Source organism: Cydia amplana, chromosome 8 (assembly GCF_948474715.1).
Source record: "Cydia amplana chromosome 8, ilCydAmpl1.1, whole genome shotgun sequence".
NCBI classification, from domain to species: domain Eukaryota; kingdom Metazoa; phylum Arthropoda; class Insecta; order Lepidoptera; family Tortricidae; genus Cydia; species Cydia amplana.
Window position 1 is genome coordinate 16,522,704 of NC_086076.1, and position 22,214 is coordinate 16,544,917.

Here is a 22,214-nt window from a genome sequence, read left to right on the forward strand (position 1 = left end):
GTGTAAAATACTGTAACAACTGTAGTAACAAGGAGTTCACTTCGATTAAATAAAAAAACACAGACAATATTTAATATTTATTTACAACTTTTTATCAACTAAGGGCATATTTTACACATAAACACTTCTTGGCATAAATAAATAATAGGATTAAAAATAATAGGAAAGCTTAGAAGCACAACTCTACTCAATACAGATAACTGCCTCACAATTTTATCTACAGGATGCCCAGTAATTAATGGATAACCTTCTAACCACCGACAGGGCACCTTAGGCTGGTCCAGAAAATGCACTTATAGGTCTAGTAAAAGTTTCGTGGTTTTCGAGATAATCGCACTTTTAGTAACTGTTAGCTATTAAAAAAGACAGAAAAGTTCGATTATCTCGAAAACCACGAAACTTTTACTAGACCTATAAGTGCATTTTCTGGTCCAGCCTAAGGTGCCCTGTTGGTGGTTAGATGGTTATCCATTAATTACTGGGCACCCTTTATATTAGCATCATAATATAAGTTACCCCAACTTCGAAAGTTAGATAATTTCGAAAATGGAAAATATCTACTAAACTAGAATCACTTTCTACTGTAGCAACAGTAAGCAAGATATCTCTGGTAAGGCCTGAGATACACTTGTAAGTTTTACACGTAAGTAGGGACACAGCTATACTACAGAATGAGAGATGAATATAATGATAATCATCTCATTATAACAAATAGCTTTGTCCCTGCTTTGTTAGAATGAGATAACGATATTCATCTTTCATTCTCTAGTATAGCTGTGTCCCTACTTACGTAAGTAAAACTTACAAGTGTAGAAACGGGCTTAGGCCAGGGTTTCAGTAGCGTATGTGTTGCAAAAGTATGAAGTGCTTCTGGTTTCATAGATACTTCCCATATTCAAAATTATACCGCTTTCACAGTTATCCCAATGCACGTAGTGCAAGTATCTAAATACGTAGAATGAGCAAAAACACCCAAAGCTTAACGCAGGCGGTGCATCATCGTCACCAATATTTGTCTTTAATTCATTGTCTATATGAAATTATGAGACAAAGTATTTTTTTTTATCCAGTAACTAGATTTTACCATTCAGATAACATGAGAAAACCACTGTCCTCTAAGTAGGTAGGTACTTAACACACACCACGAAAAGATAACGCTCATCATAATTTTCTACAAAACAAACGTGCAAACTCGTTTTAAAATTGTTTTGTACTAATTGGTAGGTCCTATAAGTGGACGTATTTAGTTTATAATTTAATTTAATTTAAAAAAAATTAAAATAATCATTAAAGAATTGTAATTTTTAAGATTTTTTGGTTTGACAGAAAATTCAAATTTTATAAATTACAGATTTTAGGGGCCTATAGCCTAAATTACCTCCAAGTGTCCATAATCCAAGATTCATTTCTGGGGCCCTAATATTAGAGTTTCACACTATCACTGACTATCACAATGTTCTAACCACAGACTTGAAAGATAGGCAGACGTAACGCTGCTAAGACAAAACTTTGATCACCTCCTGTTTACGCGTGATGCACACATTGACAATTCGAGAGGGATCTGAATGGCTCAAACCCAGCAAGTATGTGTGCGCTCGAAATCGGTTTGCCATGAAGTTACTAATAGTTTTTTCTTAAACGAACCTTTGTCTATCTGTAAACTTCATGATTTTAACCATTTGTTCTGTACCGACACCTTAACTTTGGTGTCAGGAGTCACTTTCAAAAGCTACACAGCAACAAGCCAAGTCTACGTCAGAAATTGTCACTACACTTATTTCTCTTGACAACTTTTAGGTTGTCTTCTCCTCTCCAGTGCCACCTCGTACCCGTCCACGGCCTTCATCATGACGTCAAGCTTAACGCGGATCTGCGGCGTGGCGCACGCCTCCGTGTCGCCAACCACGCGGTTGTACCGGAGTACTGATGACAGCGCAGTTTTGATGGACATCAGGGCGTACTGGTAACCTGGGGGTAAGTAAGGGTTACTTATTATTCGACTGTCGTACAAAGTTGGAAGTGGTCATCTGACTTCGATCAGCAAGATCGCTTTTGTATAGGTAGTACATTAAGCACCAGTGTGAATCATAATAAATTGCTGCCTGACTGGTTTTCGAAGGTTTCAAAGGAGAGCGTGCATTCGGTAACCGGCGCGTCACTGCGACCAACAAGGTTGTCCACAAAAACAATGGTTTTGACATTGCAACGATTGCTAGTTTAATTACATCAGATTTAGTATTGTACACTCATACAGTAAGCATTATTAAATTCACAGCAAGCAAAGCAAATACACCTGTCAGATTGGGAGCACACAGGGCATGAACTTAAATTCATTCAAGCACCGGTTGGTGAAGATATGGGACGATATTCCGGATGTTGTAGTGCGTGTCGTGTGCAATTCGTTCTATAGGGGAATGCGTAAGTTATACAAGTAAAGGGAGAGTGGTTTCAGTTTATGAACTAGTTTTGTAATATATAGAGTACTTACATTTAAAATATTATAAATGAAAACTTTTGATATCAGAATTATAAACTAGGACACTTAATCTGCCCAACCCTGTTCAAACAAACAGACATTGCAAGTTAAACAAAAACTTGTAAAATATATGTGACTAACTAGTAACTTTATACACTTTCACACTAAAAAAAATATAACTTGTTTGGTTAATTGATCTTGCGTGGCGGACATGCAGACAGACGCACGAGTGATCCGGGACCTTATTTTCTTCTTGAGGTAGGGGACCCTAAAAAGTTTCCGACGAATTGAGCACCTCTTTCAAAATCTAGATAGGGTAACGGCACCAGTGGCCAGCCGGGTACCAGTGGTCAGCCTTTTGAGCCGTTTATTGGTCATAAATATCTGGTATATTCGTTTAAACAAATCGCGAGTACTCAAATAGGAGCTTTGATTCCTTATTGGTTAATACGTCACACGACAGGTGCGGTGAGGGAACGGGGGGAAGAAATATACTCGTTCATACAGGTGCTGTTTGTCGACGAGTGCAACAGTGTCATGTCCGCCATATTTTTTACTGCACGTGGTGTTCTCTTAACAGGCAAGAAAAACTATGTTTTAATGTTAAAAGTTATTGTTTTTGTTAATGATTGGTTTATTTATTAGTTTATCTATTAAATTGCATTATATTTGAATAAAAATATCAATATTTCACTTATAAATTGAGGGGGCTGGCCACTGGATAACACTTTTTTCCAAAGAATCCAGTGCCCAGCCCCCCACGGCTGACCTTTGGGTTATTCGTTTATTTTATTATTTTCGAGCCAATGCGACTGTTAGGACCGTTAAATTTACATTTTCAAATTTAGTTAGGCATGCCCTAGTCATTTTAAAGTAAAACCCAGTAGTCAGCCGCATTTGAAATAACGTTTTAATGCGGCTGAGCACTGGGTTTCGCGGATCCAGTACTCAGCCATCGACCTTGCTTGGTACGTCGCCGCCAAAAATGTGTCCACATTTTTAAACCCAATCTCATTGAAATAAGGTTCAAAAGTGTATACATATTTTTGACGTTAACTATACATAACTATCATTTTGCTTTTTCCTGGTCGGTATATGACTTTGTTTATTAATGATAATTAGATCTGCATAGACTCGATTAATTATTTTTTACCGAATACCTACTAGGAACATAATTATATATTACCTGATTTACCTCATTAATTTTTGACGGATTAATTATTAGAAAATAAATATCGCGATTCTTAGTTTGCAAGAATAATGTTAGTTAATTAAGTACCTATGGCCAACAAATTTCGTGTCATAAGAATTGTATGTACCTATAAGATTTTTTATTTATTAAATAAGTAAACAAGTAGGTAAGTAATACATATGTACCTATATGCAAAAAAATTATAAACTAAAATTAAAAACTACAACTAACTATAATAACAATAACTAAAATAGTAATAAAAAATAGATATTTGTATAACATCGTTGATTTTGATATATGCAAAAAATTAAAAACTACAACTAACTTCAATAAGATAACAAAAATTATAAAGAAAAAATAAATATTATAATATCGTTGATTTTGATATAAATATTAGTGATTTTGATCTAATTATTATGAATAGTTTATATAGGCTGAGTACTGGGTACACAGAGGCTGCTTACTGGATTTTGGAGGCTGACTACTGGAGAAAAGTGCCACTTTTTGTTTAAACTTAATTAGAGATATTATAAAGAGGATTGTTATTTTTTTTTATATTTTGTTTTAAAACTATGATAAACAATTGATCTAACCATGTCATTTGTTTAATTATCCGACTAATCCTGTAGAAATGCCGAACGTTCAAACTTAAAAAAGTCGTTATAAGGCTGACTACTGGTGCCTTTACCAGAATGATCTGTAGGGATAATCATACAGGTTAAAGAACTGTATCAATGTCGGTACTACATATGGCGGTCAAAGAATTACGTAAAAAGTGGTCAAGCGACAACGTTGCAGTCGTGATCTTGAAACCGTTATTAATGCTCGATTAGTTTGACCCATGTAAGTTTATGTTTTTTCACGGACACCGTGTGCTTGCATTATTCTTTGTACTAATTTTCATAAACAGCAATAAGAATTATTCTAAATTAATTTTTAACAAGCAGTAACGTCTGCGGACTCTCATATTAAGCTTATAATAAATTTAAAAGTGGAAAAAATACTGCCTTGGGTGAGACTTTGAACATAAAGTAGCCATATAGGTACAGGGGGCTCCAGTGGCCTTATTTAGCACAGGATCACCGCACCCGCGAGATAGACTAAGTACTCGTCTCTTTCTATGTTTATGAGAGACGGACGAGTAGTCTATCTCACGGGCAAGATACAGTCGCGGCGCTACAGATTGAAACCACGTCGCCAGTATGGAACCCAGGCTCCAGTGGCAAAATGCCGGGACAACACTGTAGGATAAATAATGATAAATTATAAGGGCTCATTCAGACGGTGCGAGAACTCGCATGCGAGTTTCATTACATTGCGTTATTTGATCGGTCGGCTGAATTGATGTCACCTCAATGGTCCGCAATGTAACTAAAATCGCATGCGAGTTGGTTGGTTGGTTTAAACTTACCAATGCAGTTCCTCGGTCCGCTGCTAAATGGCATGAAGGCGTTTGGGTGTTTGAGATGAAACCGCTTCGGCAAGAAGCGGTCCGGGTCGAACTTCTCCGCGTCGGGACCCCAGTACTTGGGGTTCCGGTGCGTGCCCCAGATAGAGACGACCACACCTGAGCCGGCGGGCAGCACGCGACCCGAGGCTATATAAAACAAATGGTTGCAAATTCAGAAAGTGTCTAGTACGTGTACGCTATTTTTTCATAAGATCAATATGGAGAAGACTGTTTATTAGGTAAAACCGTCTACAAGCTCTTTCGTCGCTTCTAACTCTTGCGTTTATATACATACTCCACTTACAGAAGGTTGGAAGAGCAGAAGGAGCAAAGCTCTTCCCTTGGAAGTGCCTAATACGAGAGTTCTTGCCCTATGTCGGTCTTCGCCACATTGACCTTTACTTCTGATAATTTGATAACTTTAAATTTAATTGTCACATAAATGGTTTGACGATACGCGTGACGTTTACGGCAACAGTTGACCTTTTGGTGGATTGCCCAAATGACAGTGTTGCTCATAATATTGTTATCCATCAAGCCGTATTATGTGCAGAGAGAGCTTGTCAAAGGAAAAAATATCTAAGTGTAAAATTAACTAAAGGTTATAACAAAATTAAGTAACTCACGCAACGAAATTTCTTCCTCAACCTTCCTGATGATGAATGGCACGGGCGGGAACAGCCGTAGCGTCTCCTTGATGACGCGCTCCAAGTACTTCAGACGAAGCAGATCATCCTTCTCGAAGAGTCGGTCCGAGTCTCCGAACACTTCATCTAGTCTGGAGGCAAACCACTCCATAAATCAGAGAAATATCTTTTAACCTTTTGACCGCAAAATATGTCAACTGATGCACGCGGCTACAGCCCAATATCGACCTTCGTGCATTCCGACAAGGTACACGATGACGCGCCGCACAGAATGGGCATGGTGTTGAAAGGGTTACCTAATGGTTTATGTCGATACGATTATCAGGTAATCCAACGTCACAGTGATCGTAGACACCTACGATCGCTGTGACGCGTGTGACGACACAACCAGTTGCTCAAAACTTGATTACTGCGCGACTAAAATACCCATGTGACGTGAAATGACGCGTCGAGTCCGTCTAAGCTAAAACTGTATTAACGTTATAGTGAAAACTATGGGGTTGTTGTTGTTGTTGTTTGTCCTAGGGCACTCCGGAGTCCGGAGGTCCTTCCGCGCCTTCCTGTCTTGAGCAACCGTCTTGGCCTTGTTCCAGCTCAGTCCTACGGCTCGCAGCTCGTTCTCTACGCTGCGCCTCCAGGTGTGTACAGGGCGTTTGCGGGCTCGCTTTCCGCCCTGAGGCCGCCACTCAAACTATGGCTTAGCACTATAAATGTCTTATTTTCATAGGAATTTTATGTTTATGGGGGTTCTTCCACACTATAACTGTAAAGTCTGTAAGGTTAGCTTGGTCGGACTCCATGCAAGCAAGAAAATAAGTTCAAATCAGATCAGATTGCCACTAAAATACCGATGGCGTAACAAGCTAAACTTACTCTTGGAGAACTTTCTCTTGAATGTGCGGGTACTTGGCCATCATCATGAGCGTGTACCCGACGGCCGTGGCCGACGTGTCGGTGGCCGCGATGGTCAGGGTCAGGATCTCTTCACGCAGCTCCATGTTGCTGTAACCCTTCTCGCCGCCAGAAAAGTGGATGAGCAGATCCAGGAACGTCTTGTTGGAATAATCTGATAGATCTGTGAAAATATAACACTTGTTTAGGTACATTGCATTTTTTCCAAATGCTGGCATTAATCCTCAAAACCACTGTCTAAAAATATAAATACTCGTAACGTACCAAATTCACGTTGTCCCTCAAGACGTGCCGCTTTTAATTCATCTCGCTTCTTCATTATAACCTATAATATGGAAAAAATTGTGTGTCATAAAAAAATACACATAATAATTAGGTTATGAAGTTATGATAGATCTGCTTTTTTAATAGACTACATTTGGGCTGTGCTGGGTCTCAAAACTTATAAGAATCTTCATAGCACCTGAAACTTAGGAATTTCATGATTTGAATATCACTAAAAGGGGGAATTTTACAGGACACTAACGGGGATTATAGAGTGTTCCACAGCAGTGTAGCCAGTGTATATTGGTACAGAAGATATGTTGAAGCAAAAGAGGTGAAGAAGATGGTGGGTCTATTCTCCTTCCCAAAGACTTACGTCATTAGTGAATCCATGCAAGATCTGCAAGCAGTGCTTGTGCTTGCGATATTGCGGGAAGAACTTGTAGAGCCAATCGGGCTGCAGCCACAAGTGGAAGATGCGCTCGCACACCAGCTGCAGGATGTTGTTCAGCTCCACCAGGAACGGGGATTTCTCGTCGTCCTGAGCGTTTATCTTCACGCCGAACGCGGTTTCTGTTGGGACATCAATTCATCATTGAGCAGTAGGTACTTTTCCTAAGGAAAGCATGGCTCAGACCAAAGTAGGCAGGATGAATTTGACCGACAGAAATATACAAGGCACTATAGCGTCATATCAATATGAGACAGATATTTATTGATGTTTTAAGTTCATGGCATGTGTGAAGTGTTTACGCCTAATCAAATCTAATCTAACGCCACGGAACGCTCGCTCGACGCGACGTTGACGCCACAGAACAAGTAGAATGGCGATGCGAGCAGGGTACGTGTCGCCGCCGGTTATGAGCAAATGCTCGCATGCTAATACTCGCCCGCGCTGACCGAAAAACGTAAACATGCCTTTTGCGCCTTAATAACCTTCAGATTAAGAAGCCAAACATCAAATCTGTCTAAAGGAGGCGTATCCATTCACCACGCTCACAAGTTTTTACTACCGTTGCGCGAGTGTTAGTTAATGTGGAGAGGAACGAGCGGCGACACCGGTTCCGATACTAACTGCGCCCGATAGCCATTCTAACCTCTTTAATATGTTCTGTGGTTGACGCCGAGCACGATACATTGGGTAAAACAAACGTATGGCAGTCGACGTCAGTGTCGATAATGCATGGTAGGAGCTTTTCGTGACCTTCAGGTTCTACTTTAAAGTAAATAATTAATATAGTATTTTTTTACACAGTTCGACCTAGTCCCTCAATAACGCTTATTGAAATCTTTTATAGACCTACCGCAAACAGAGTCGAGAGTGTACGAGCTGATGAACGGCCACACGCTGAGCTTGCCCGCACCAGCCCGCTCGGCCAGCTTGCCAGCCAGCTTCATGCTCTGCTCGGCGAACACCGGCACGAAGCCCTCCACGATCTTCGGGCTGAATGCTGGCACGAGGATCTTCCGTCTTGGTCTCCAGATTGAAACTGAAAACATATAGAGTGAGTATTGATATAGTCGGGCCGAGCTAACTCTGATTAGTCTTTAACCTTTTCAACGCCAAGAGCCACTAAAGTGGTCGAGTGCTGTCGTGCCCATGACGCCAACAGCCACTAAAAAGGCTATGACGGACGCTGTCAAAGCAATTTTCCTGCTGACAGATAAGGTTTATTTTCGCTCTTCATATTGCAACCATTTGGCGTATAAGCCACATTTTAGCATGGGACGAAAAGCGTTGAAAAGGTTAAAATAAATGTATGAAAGTGCCACGATAAAGGCCTGTGCACACCGGCTTCCGTGTGCGTGACGTGCACGTGCGCGTGCGCTAAAATGTTGGAGCCGCACACGCACACGTCACGCAAGCGGTGTGTCGTCTCTCTTAAGGATCTGAATACTACAACGCTGCACGCGCACGTGCACGTCACGCACACGCAGCCGGTGTGCACAGGCCTTAAACGTCAAAACCAATGAATGACCGAATTTAAACTGTTGTAAGACATACTAACATTGAAACATCCTAGGCTCTCCGAAACATGTCGCGCGAGTGACTTAAAACAAGTGAGTCTAAACCGTAAAATTATCCAACGTTTGTAGTGACACCTCCACACTTTGTCAGTGCAAAGTTCTGAGTCCCAGAGGTTAAAGGATTTAATTCAAATCTATTTTTGAATTAAAATGGAACTTCAAAACTGCAATAATGACAAGGGGGACTCAGGAGGATAGAGTGAGCTTAAACTGACTTTAGCCGTTGTATAAATAAAATGCCAATTGATGGAAATACGTGAGAATGAAATATATTTTTGAGAACTGGCGAATAATCCCTAAAATCCATTTATCAGTACAAAAGTCCATTAGTACTTATAGTTGACTGTGGCATGTGGCACTAGTTTAAAATACGAATTCCAAACAAATTACTCTTAAGAAAACTTTCTCCTGAACATCATAAATATTGAAAAATGCGTACCTGGAGCGAATATTGCCCCGTAGCCAATAACTTTCCGTAGGAAGCGGTGCAGGTCGTCCTTTTCCAAGCACGTTTTCAACACCACTTCAAGATCCACTGGGTCCAGGGCAACTGTTGGAAAGATAAATTAATAACTTAAAATTATATGTTTAGAGTTTTTATTTGGAGGCTCGAGTCCTTTTTCAATCTCGCTTAAAGGACTTAAAGAAAGACTCGAAACGAGACTTAAAAGACTAACAAGTTTTTAGCGCTCGTAAATTGAGTTGAATTATTCAAATTTAAAGACTAAAAAAAACACTTATCTGTTAACGAGACCCTGAATAAATGCAGGGAACTTCAAATATAGGTAGGCACACTTAGGTACCTATAGTAATAATGTAATAATATCTGGTGCATTGCTCTCGAAAAGCATCATTTTGTAGTGGAAGTGGAACTACTGATGAAGACTATAAAATAAAATGATGGTTTCTTAAACTGCTTTGTTAAGTCGGCTCCTTCTTTATTCAAAGTAATTATTAAGATACTTCTAGCGCGTTGTTCTGAATGTACCAGTCTAAAAACTATCTTAGAAAAAGTACTTACGAAAATAAAGTATATGGCCAAGCCAGCCTCTGATCATCCCATCGTTTTCCATGGCCGTATAACTGAGATCCTTGAGAGACGACATAATATCTGAAAACAGAGTACATACTTATACTGGTTTATTCTAAGGTACTTAACTACTTATTTACCACCACAAATTTTGCAATGCCACATTTGTCATGACTTTTATACATTCATCCACATTTATCCACATTCTTTATTCATTTATCCACCTATATATAGTTATTATAATTTGCGGTGAATAAATATTGATCGGTACGGTTATACTGTAGTTAAATACTATAATTCAGTCTACATTGTACCATTTTCCAATATTTATTAATACAGCGTGTTTTTACCCTTAGCCATACTATACAATGATACCGGATGAATCGGATGATATATCATACATTTATGTTCCGAAAAACTCATTTGTATTAGCCGGGGTTTGGACCTGCGACCTCCAGATTGAAAGTCGCATGCTCTCACTCGTCGTTTTGTAGTGTATTGTATATGTATAGAAATTAGAATAGAATTACTGTGCACCCGTCTGGTTAGAAAGCGCACACGTGGCGAAGGTTGATACCAGGCTAAACGACACGATGCGATGTATCTCGGCCCGAGATTCTCGGGTACCATCAAGAGATTCAAGAGCACTCCTACACACTGGTTGCCGACACTATGCCATATAGCCCCGCCACACCTGCGAAGGAAGTGTGCACTAAAAAGGGAAGCTGCAAAGATCGAGGCCGCTCCCTCATTACCGATTCATACTGAGTTCTGCTACCCGCCACCTCAGCGCCTGAAGTCCCGAAGCCCTTCATGTGTTGCTGCTCAGAAACTCCAGGGCTTCAACATTCTCGAGGCAGGGGAAAACGAATGGGCCACTTCAAATGCAGACTTTCGCCCGGGAATCGTGGACCCTACACATCAGCTTCCAGGGTTCGACCTTCCCCGAAAAATATGGTGCCGCCTTAACAGATTAAGAACGGGCCATGGCCGCTGCAATTATTTCTTAAATAAGTGGGGATGGAAGGATTCGGCCTTGTGTGAATGCGGCGAGGACATCCAAACCATAGAACACATAATCGAACGCTGCCCTCTGCACGCATACACTGGAGCTAGAGAAGACCTGCTGCAACTCACACCCGACGCAGCAGCGTGGCTCAACTGTTTAAATGTTGACCTATAATTGTATTGTTTTGGACATCTTTTATTGTTTCGCGATAATTGTATATATGTAATTGCCTATTTTGTAAAACATGTCATACGACTAAATGTACTTAACTACTTATTTCCTACCACAAATTTTGCAATGCCACATTTGTCATGACTTTTATACATTCATCCACATTTATCCACATTCTTTATTCATTTATCCACCTATATATAGTTATTATAATCTGCGGTGAATAAATATTGATCGGTACGGTTATACTGTAGTTTTAGCGATGGCCAGGATTTAAATAAAAATATTAAAAACAAATCGACTTATTTATTTTAAATTCCACAATTATGATCCTTAATATTAAAAGTAATCTCAGTAATTAACAACAAAATTACACAGAAATCTACAAATGTACAGAATTGACAAAGGCTTCCGTAAATAACCCTTACTCAACGTTGCTGGTGCAGAAAAAGAGGCCGGTCCGAGGTGTGCTCCCGCTTATAAAGGCTTGTGAGAGGGGCGGCGGTGGTGACGTAGCAAGACGTCGCACGCAATTGTCATCTATCTCCTTTTACGGCCTCTCCTGACACGTGGTCGCCCTCGACCACATGGTCGTCTAGGCTCCTACGCTTTAGCGTCACGAACGTCATTGTCGCCGTTATCTATACGTCTGGCGAAGCTCTCTATTGTGTGACTGGCAGATGGTAGCTGGTGGCTCTTGCGTTCTACGGCTTGGCTCTCCTGGCTGTTAGGTTCAGGAGGTGCGGCGCTAGTAGTTGGACCCGGCTGACTGTCATCGGCAGGTGGGCCGACAGTTTCAGTGCTTGAATCAGAGATCGTGCCAAGTGCAGTGGCCTCGTTACCTGGAATTGAAAACAAAATAAATTAAAAGACAGTTCATTAATCAACTTGAAAGACAGAGGCACCTAGTTTGCATGTCTGTCTCATAAACGGATAGAGGCACCCAGTTTGCTTATCCAATAATACTGTCTCTTATGGGTAGAGGCACCTAGTTAGCTTAACCCTTATATTTTAAGGACATAGGCACCTTGTTAGCGTATCCTTAAACAACCATATACGGACAGAGGCACCAAGTTCGCATATCCTTAAACAACCATACACGGACAGAGGCACCAAGTTAGCATATCCTTAAACAACAATACACGGACAGAGGCACCAAGTTAGCGTATCCTTAAACAACAATACACGGACAGAGGCACCAAGTTAGCGTATCCTAAAACAACAATACACGGACAGAGGCACCAAGTTAGCGTATCCTTAAACAACAATACACGGACAGAGGCACCAAGTTAGCGTATCCTAAAACAACAATACACGGACAGAGGCACCAAGTTAGCGTATCCTTAAATATACACGGACAGAGGCACCAAGTTAGCGTGTCTGTCTATGTAGCACTAAATACAGAGGCACCTTGTTTGCATGTACAGCTACATAGAATGCAATTTCATTTACTCACTGTCAAAGAAGGCGGCACATGACTCTGGGGTCCATTCTCCGCGCCAAATGACCAAACGCTCAGCTGCAGTTTGTGTTGTTTTGCCGTAGGAGCCGGGCCGCCAGTCGCAGGTTGTAGCGACCGTGTGGATCACACACTCCCGTCACGCGGTAAGGGCCACGCACCCGGAGTTGAGCTTGCCAGTCATCTGCGAAGTTTTAATTATAAAAACCATATCATCTTTTCGCTTCAGACGATTTTTAGTCGGTGACCTCTGCGAAGCATGTTATGTAGCAACTTCAGTATAGGAGTTATACAATGTATGCTAGACCCTATACTCTTAACATAACCACAAAACAATATCCAAACGTACTTATTAGGAAAACAATTTTTGCATACTTAAATTGACATACTTTAACAATGCTATTGTGAAAATAAATCATATTTGAGTCTTCTTTAGTCATTAGGCAAACAATATTTGAAATGCATAGACTATTACGTAATGAAACGCATTTAAAACCTTTCGACTCAGGCAGTATGATCCAAACCATCGTAGCAGCATATTCGGGCATGTATTGCCAGAAATAACCGACTAGCCCAAGAATTGGTCGGTCAAATATGACAAATATGACTTACGTTTGTAGTACATCGAGAGTCGATCAAGGATTTGTCGCTCGGCCTAACCTGACGTGATTTCATTGGACTTAAAGTTAGGTAGGTAATTGATAACCCGGCCACAGATCATATAAACCCGGCGGAGAGCGCGCTATTGTACTGTGACTGACTCGTGAATAATACCTAGATGGATCACGAACTATCACGCGCACTATCAAATTTTCGTCGATAGACATTTTGTATGGTCTTTAATTAATAGGAATGTTACTTGTCAATTCAATCTGTATCTAGTCTGTAGTAACAGTCGTATCAACGAAACCTCAACCAAACGGTCGTTACAGTTATAAATAATTGCGAAAACAATTCTCATGACCTCACCCGGTAAGCGGACTGATCAGCAGTGGCTTACTGAATTGTACACGTAACACTTCCTTTTTACCGTTAGTATTAGAAAAAGGGAATAACGTAATGTTTACCATTCAAGCAAAGATATGCTATGCTCAGTCGCCAATCAAAGCTATTGTCCCAATTATCACGGGCACACTAGTATTATACTCAGGGGAACAAATAGATAAAACATTCAAAGCGTAATAGGAATGTTGCACCACCAGTGCAAACGATATTGCCGCCAATGCCGCGCAAAACTAAATATTTAAGCACGGATATAAAAGCGAGACCCACTGTTGTTGCTGTCAAACAAAAATATCCGTAGGTATGCCTTTTATACCGCCGTCATCACTCGTCCGAACTACCCGTTAATTCTCGACAAAAATTTAACATGATTTTAACTTCGTGATTCGGATCGCTTCTTAGCAAAGCACACAGTGTCGTCATGACCCGGTTTTTTACAAAACGAGCAAACGTTCGCAGTGGTATTAGACGAGGTGTCAGAAGGCTTTTTCTGGTCTTCAAGCTGTTTAAATCGTTTAGGGCAAAATCGTTGCAGGTGGCCTATTTCAAAACATGAATAACATTTTAATTCACGATTGGGCGTATTAAAATTACTACCGCGTTTTAGATTATTTGATTCAATTTGCCTACTGCGTGATTGGCGTGTGGATGATTGAGCAATATTTGAATTAGGTTTTGTATAAATAGAAAGAAACTCGACAAGATCTCTGGGCAATAGTTGAGCGTTAGTCGCGGCAGCCCGAATCTGAGCATCAGTTATACCTCGTATAACAATAGCAACCGTTAACTCGTCGCTTAAACCTTTTACTATGTTCAATCTTAGTAACGAACGTCTTGCATATTCTGCATACGTGGTATAACTGTCGGAATTTGTAGACATGACGCTAAATAAAATATTAGCAACATCGATTCTTCGCGAGCACAACGGTTTAAATTCGAATTTAAAGTTCGTCCACGAACGATCGTTGGTAACCCACTCGTTAAGCCAACTACGAGCGTCCCCTTTCAAACAGTTAGCTATCCTAGAAAGGCACTCATTATCATCCCAACGATTGATATCACGTGCTCTTTCAACCTCTTCACACCAAGAATCGATGTCATGCAAACTTGGATCAAAATTTGAAATGTAGTAATGGTTAGATCTTACTTTAGTTAATGCGGTAAGGGCCCCAATGAGACGGTCAGTAGCATCAGGTGCTGCGGAAGAACTCCCATTTGGTTCACCGACGGTGCTAGCACTTGCCCCGGGTGTCAACGACGGAGCTTGCGAGCTGGATCCGGGAGCAGCGATGTCCAGGCGGCTGGCAGCGTCCACGTGGCTGGCGTCCGGCTCCACGTGGCTGGTGGCGGCATTGGCCGGGCTCGGGACCACCGGCGCGCTGCCCTCAAGCGCGTGAAGGCGCGCCAATATATCGCCAAGCTGCTCTTGGAGGCCGTCCGTTCCTGGAACTGATTGATTATTCTGCCTACTCCTACCCCTATTACGAGTGGATCTTTCGGCCATTGTTAATTTATAAAACTTTAGACTTAAATCAATGTTCGCTGCTAATCAAAAACTACGATAGGCGATAGGCACTATCCCACTTCTGATTTTAGCGATGGCCAGGATTTAAATAAAAATATTAAAAACAAATCGACTTATTTATTTTAAATTCCACAATTATGATCCTTAATATTAAAAGTAATCTCAGTAATTAACAACAAAATTACACAGAAATCTACAAATGTACAGAATTGACAAAGGCTTCCGTAAATAACCCTTACTCAACGTTGCTGGTGCAGAAAAAGAGGCCGGTCCGAGGTGTGCTCCCGCTTATAAAGGCTTGTGAGAGGGGCGGCGGTGGTGACGTAGCAAGACGTCGCACGCAATTGTCATCTATCTCCTTTTAGTAGTTAAATACTATAATTCAGTCTACATTGTACCGTTTTCCAATATTTATTAATACAGCGTGTTTTTACCCTTAGCCATACTATACAATGATACCGGATGAATCGGATGATATATCATACATTTATGTTCCGAAAAACTCATTTGTATTAGCCGGGGTTTGGACCTGCGACCTCCAGATTGAAAGTCGCATGCTCTCACTCGTCGTTTTGTAGTGTATTGTATATGTATAGAAATATTATATGCAATACATGTACAAACAAACTGTATACCAAATCAAGGGTACTGCGCTCACGGAAAATGCTGCAATGTCGTTCCACAGTAATAACATAATTGAAAAATCATACCGCACAACTTACAGTGTAGGTAAATAAAATATTTATGTATCGTAACATTAACCATAATCACTAATCAGATACACTTTCAGCATTTTATCGATTTGAGTGGTGATGGCCTGATGGCTGAGAATATTATTTGTTTGGCATATTTATAATTAAGACACAATTAACATTTCGAATCGACAGTTAGTACGTTTGTTTGATACAATACTTATTTCGCAAGGGAACTGTCTAAAGGTGTGAAAACTACTTAAGTTTTTTATAATTAACTATGTATTACCTACTCGTGATTGATAAATGTAAATTATGCTCGGCGAGTGTTATAATAACGTATTATTCATAATTTATGTAATTACATATGTAATTATCCTCGCGGTGATGTGGTGCAAAATGTTGTGTTTGTAAAGTAATTTCTTCTTAAGTTAGCGTTTCCATTTGCAATTTTTTTATGGAGATAAAACACCTCTGGCCACGTGCTCCTACTGCCCTTGTCCTACCGGTCGGACCATATAACTTATATGTATAGTCAAAACTTATAAATCCCAAACTGTGGATGTGTTATTAAACTTATTAAGTTAAATATTACCTACTTCATTATTTCAATGTTTTCAAACTTTTACGAGGTTAAGATAATGTGAAACACTGATTTAAACTTTCGAAAACACGTTCAAAATCGAAAATATTTTTTTAAAAATTTAAGCCTTCGCGATTTTTACATATCGTTAAATTATAAAAAGAGACTTAATCGCGCATAATTAATTTTAAAATTTATTTATTCAGTAATTTATTCAGTTACAGGCATTTATTTATGCGGACGGGACGGCATCCGCCACACCGCCGTCCTCGAAACGTCGGAGGTAAAATTTAAAACTTATTTGATGAATTAAAGACCATTATGTGTCAGTTACACGCATTGATTGATTATAAATACTACTTAGGTTTCGTATTGTTTATGTAGTGTTACAAATAAAAAAAATCTACTCACCCTCCGTCGTTCCCGTGAACTTGTGTGTAATCCCAATAAAAGGCAGTTCTTCTTTCCCACCGGTAATGCGGGAGGCGAGCGCGTACATCCTCCGCCTCCGATAGCGGAACACCACCAACCACAACAACGGCACAACCAAAAACAACCACATGACCATCATAGTGTCCAAAATTTTTAAAAGTCCAAAAAATCCGTTCAAAAATCGTTCAAAAATCCTTCGAAAACACGTTTAAAAACAAAATACTTTTTTAAAAACGCCCGAATATTAAAAACTATCTACTAGGTACAGTTATATATTTTCGAAAATAGTGCATAATCGGGGCGCGAGTGCATCGACGTCTGAAAGTAAAATGATTGCGAAGGACCATAACATATGTTTTTATGAGGATTTTCCTCTCGGTGACGTTTACGGTCCGATTCTCTGGCGGCGTTCAGTTAACGGCGCGTACACTAGGAGGCCAATTCAAAATGACACTGACATCAAAATGATGTCATTTTGTTATCATTCGTCCGTGTGTCTCGCTCGCGCCAATACATAACAAGTACGAGCGAAATGCACGCGCGAACGATAACAAAATGATATCATTTAGATATCAAATAATGTACCTAAGTACGTTTGAATTGACCTCTAGGAAGCTACGGTTAAACCATTTGAATGACCCTTAACTACTGCAGCGAACAATGAACGACTACTTAGTTGCCGTTTTAGATGGTCCTTGAATAAAACATGCACTGCTTCGAAATGGGTTTTATTATAATTGTAGAGATGTGGAGGCTTAGCTATTCGTTTTTAAGGATCTAATTCCGACAAGCAGATTTATGGGTTTAACTATGCTATGCTAGCGTGGATGTAGTAAAAGGTACATAGGGGTACAATAGCAAATACCTACCTAAAAATTAATAGTTATTTGTACAACAAGAGATCAAAGTTTGATATTTCTTCGAGTGCTTATTTTGAGTCCCGTGCAAGCGAAAGATTCTATACTAGATTCACGAGCGTAGCGAATCTAATTTAGAATCTTGAGCGTAGTAAGGGACTCAAAAGCGCACGAGATGTAAATAACTTTGATCTCGTGTAGTTCACAAAACTTTTCCCCTCAGCAGTGAGAACATATTAGAGAACCCGAAAAATGTATTCCTTCTTCATCACTTACCTCTATTCACTGATGTTTTCTTAAGATATACCAACAATTAAATTTTCAACTCAGCAGCTCGAACAAGGGTACTTTGCTACTTAAAAACAGTGAGCAAAATGCGATTTTGCTCACTGTTTTTAAGTAGCAAAGTACCCTTGTTCGGCTGCTGAGGTGAAAAAAATCTTGTTAAGAAGTCACAATTAATTTCAAATAATTATCCTTAAGTCGTGTAAATCTCTTAGATCGTGTAGATAGAGTATTAGTTCGCTCTCCTTGGCGTTTTCTTTGTCCAATAACCTGCTCAATGCTATTTTGATTGCTATGTTAATAATCTATGGTGAACGGGATATATGTCTTTAATCTGTATGAAATATTTGTTCCCATAACAACATAATTACTAAATAATTACCCGTACCTACTCGCAATTAAGCGAAATAAGGCAACAAGAGTTCCTAGAACGACTTTTTTGTATTACCACATTCCAACAATCCTCTGACAAGCCAGCTTTTTCAATAAATTAAAAAAGGCAGCAAGTTTTAAAAATGTAGGCGCGAAGGATGGATCTTGCATATACAAACTTTGAATTTTCGCCCTACTTTTTTCTATGACAGGATTTTAAATTTTCTACAGGTAGGTAAACTACTGTTATAATATGTGTATATACGAGTATCTGTGCTCCACGTGTTACATAAAACCATGTTTTGAATTTTGATAAGAATTTAATTTATTCTTTATCTTATTTGTGTTTCTGTCTGTTAGGCCGTGCTCAGTGTAGGGTTCCGTAGTGGCCGCGTCCACCGAAACTCTAAAAAAAGCGGCCAAGTGCGAGTTGGACTGGCCCATAAAGGGTTCCGTATTTAGGGGATTTATGAAGTATAAAAAAAAACTACTTACTAGATCTCGTTCAAACCAATTTTCGGTGGAAGTTTGCATGGTAAACATCATATATTTTTTTTAGTTTTATCATTCTCTTATTTTAGAAGTTACAGGGGGGGGACACACATTTTACCACTTTGGAAGTGTCTCTTGCGCAAACTATTCAATTTAGAAAAAAATGATATTAGAAACCTCAATATCATTTTTGAAGACCTATAGCCCACACGTATGGGTTTGATGAAAAAAAAAATTACCCCCCCCCAAAGTACCCCCAAAATTTATTGTTTTTTTTTTTCTATTTTTGTGTGAAAATCTTAATGCGGTTCACAGAATACATCTACTTACCAAGTTTCAACAGTATAGTTCTTATAGTTTCGGAAAAAAGTGGCTGTGACATACACGGACAGACAGACAGACATGACGAAACCATAAGGGTTCCGTTTTTTGCCATTTGGCTACGGAACCCTAAAAAGGTAAAGCACCATAGTGCTTCGCTTTTCCGTTGTTTTTATTTTATTTATACGCAGGACATATCCTGCGTATAAATAAAATAAAAACAACGGAAAAGCGAAGTTATTGCATCCGTGTAAGCTTATTTATAGTGAGTATGCGAGTAGGTATTACGACTGAGTCCAGTCAAGGGTGCATACAACTTACTTATAAAAGATGTCCCATAATAGTTCTTGTTCTTAATTCGCCGACAGAAGAGCTACCTAAGTATGTGACATATTTTTGAGTTAGAGGTGTGCACCCATATTTTTACACTTAATTGTACCTACCATATCATACCACTACAATAGCAGTGCCGTACGAGTAATAGGTATAACCTTGTCTACCTCTGAGTTGTCTGCCTACTCAAGTATTAAGTACTCATGTTATTTCTTATTTTATGGTTACCTAATTCTAATTTTGCTCGCGCCACCGCCACCTGAGATTATCTGCCGTATTCGAACCTCAAGATATTCACAAGAGACGACACGTACTAGATCCATTCTAGATACGTTATAGTTTAGATTTCAACTAGTTCTCTTTTGCAGCGCAATTCGGGCAACCAATGTCACTTTTACGATAGATTGTGTTAGATATCTATTAGATGTGAATTAGATCTCTTAAGTAATATCTTGTGGAAATCGTTCAAGACTAGCTCCAGAATCGCGGAAATGACAAATTTGACATATCGTTATCGTATCTTGGCGATGTCTAGAAGATATCTAATAGATGTCTATTACAAAATCCGAATCGGGCCGTACGTCTCTGCCATTTTCCTTTATTACCCCACAAGCGATGGATTCCTAGTTTGCTAGTTGAAAGATATATATACCTACTATTATAAATAACGCCCCATGTCCATCGTAGGGCCTAAATATTCTACGCGGGACAACGTTAGGATGACGATGACTTTGGTCTGACTTTGGTAGATAGACAACAGACACTGAGGGCCTACCGCGAACCACGTTCGACGTGTTGCCTCCCTGTCACACTTACGTACGAATTTACAAGTGCGACAGAGAGGCAACACGTCGAACGTGGTTCGCGGTAGGCCTTCAGACAACAACATGGCTGACGTTGTTAAGAACTAATCAGTCATAAAATTATACAGGAACTCTCCTGAGGTCAGTCCATTTAACGCTTACTGTATAAGTACCTAATCTTATTGCTATTAGTTTAATTAGTTACGTATGAATAGAGCTCTGATCTTATCACGGTACAATCAAATACAATACAATATACAGGGTGGATTTTCTTTTTGGGTCAGTGAGGGCAGCTACCAGATCCCGTGCTGCTAAGCTAGGAAAAAGTTTTCTTTAATTTGTGGCTTTTTAGTACATTACCGTAAGTTGACCCCAAAGAAACTATTGATACTGGATAGGAATGGAATCGATTGGCATACAAAAATAGCATGTGAAAAATAAAAGGGTTCATTTTCATACAAATTGTATGGGAAAAGTTTTCCTCGATTTGTGGCTTTTCTAGCCAGATTTTTTTTTGGTTCCATACAAGCTTTTGATCCTCAATAGGAATGGGATCGATTGGCATCAAAAAAAAGTTTGTCAAAAATGACCTTTTTCTCACACCCTGTATGTTTTTTCCAAAATCATTAAATGGCAATCTCCATCAATTTTAAATCGAGGGAAGGTCTTCTAAGACCAATTTAGCGTAGCTGTACGGGATCTGATAGCTGCCCTCGCTGACCCAAAAAGAAAATCCACCCTGTATTATATTTATTTCTTTAGTTCATGACAAAAGTAGTATACGCAAAACTTAAGTATCTTAAACAATATATTAAATTGGAAAAAAATGGTGGGCTCACCACTAAAGACCCGATCCCTTCCAGGTAATATTTGTTAGTGAAATTTAAGTCATGAAAAACAAACACAAAGTTGTAGGTAGATGACGTCACATTAACGAATTTTTATTTTCGTTTTCCTTATACATTTTGGATTGTATATAACGAAACTAAATACAGTAAGGTAAGTAAGGCATGTTCTCGTTTCCACGAAATACTCAACCTTACAAAATCAAGAAATACGCAAGACCAATTCTAGAAACAAGCAAGGTCAGCATACGTACCTATGTATGTTTCACTGAGTGCTGGTGGGGCTCCCATGTCACTGCAGTGCATCAGCGATGTTTGCGCATGCGCGCACAGAGGGGTTCGGCGCCGTGGTCCGTCGACGGGTGGCGCTGGCGTCGCTCATGCGCAGGAGGACACAGGGGAGGTCCAACACCATCCTGAAGGTCATTGGTGAAAACTTCGAATACTCAAGTAGGTACCACTGGGGTTGTGCACAAATCACACGAGGTGTTTTTCTGCTACTTTTTTTGACAATATTTTACGTAATTTTAATTCAGAAAAAAAATATACTTATACAAAGTTTGGGGCTTCTCGGTATCGGATAATAGACGTCAGAGCAATAAACAAATCTATAAATCCTTCGAAACCATTTTCAAACGAAATGTGCGCAGGCCTATGATGGATAGGCCGCCTATCCATAGAAAATCTAGCAAAATTTTAGGTATATACAAAGTTTGTGGCTTCTCGGTATCGGTTATAGACGTCAGAGCAATTAACGAATAAAGCTTTTGAAACCATTTTGAAACTACGTACCAAATTGTAGAATAATCTGAAACCAAAAAGTCCTAAAACCGCCGCAGACAACCGCATGAAAAGTATTTGCATATTAATGGTCCATTATTTTAATCTAGAGTGTAACTGTTGTTAACGGACAGAGTTTGTTATCTAACTGCAGCGGCATTTTTACTGATTGCAGCGCGGCTAACTTTTCGCCAGGGTAAAAAAACAGCCTTAACAACAGCAAATAATTCGATTCCGGTAAACTGGGGTACTTT

The 22,214-nt window shown here is 39.7% G+C and overlaps 1 protein-coding gene across 1 annotated transcript; it reads right to left on the reverse strand.

Annotated features, from left to right (window-relative positions):
- Positions 1-1,760: 1,760 nt before the first annotated feature.
- LOC134650342 (cytochrome P450 4c3-like) lies at positions 1,761-17,025 on the reverse strand. The gene is made up of 10 exons (XM_063505303.1): positions 16,852-17,025; positions 9,991-10,080; positions 9,409-9,519; positions 8,246-8,431; positions 7,318-7,514; positions 6,942-7,002; positions 6,639-6,840; positions 5,745-5,896; positions 5,080-5,265; positions 1,761-1,968 (listed from the first exon to the last, which is right to left on the reverse strand). The coding sequence occupies exons 1-10, from the start codon at positions 17,009-17,011 to the stop codon at positions 1,775-1,777; spliced, it is 1,539 nt and encodes a 512-aa protein (XP_063361373.1). The 5' UTR covers positions 17,012-17,025; the 3' UTR covers positions 1,761-1,774.
- Between the last annotated feature and the right edge of the window lie 5,189 nt (positions 17,026-22,214).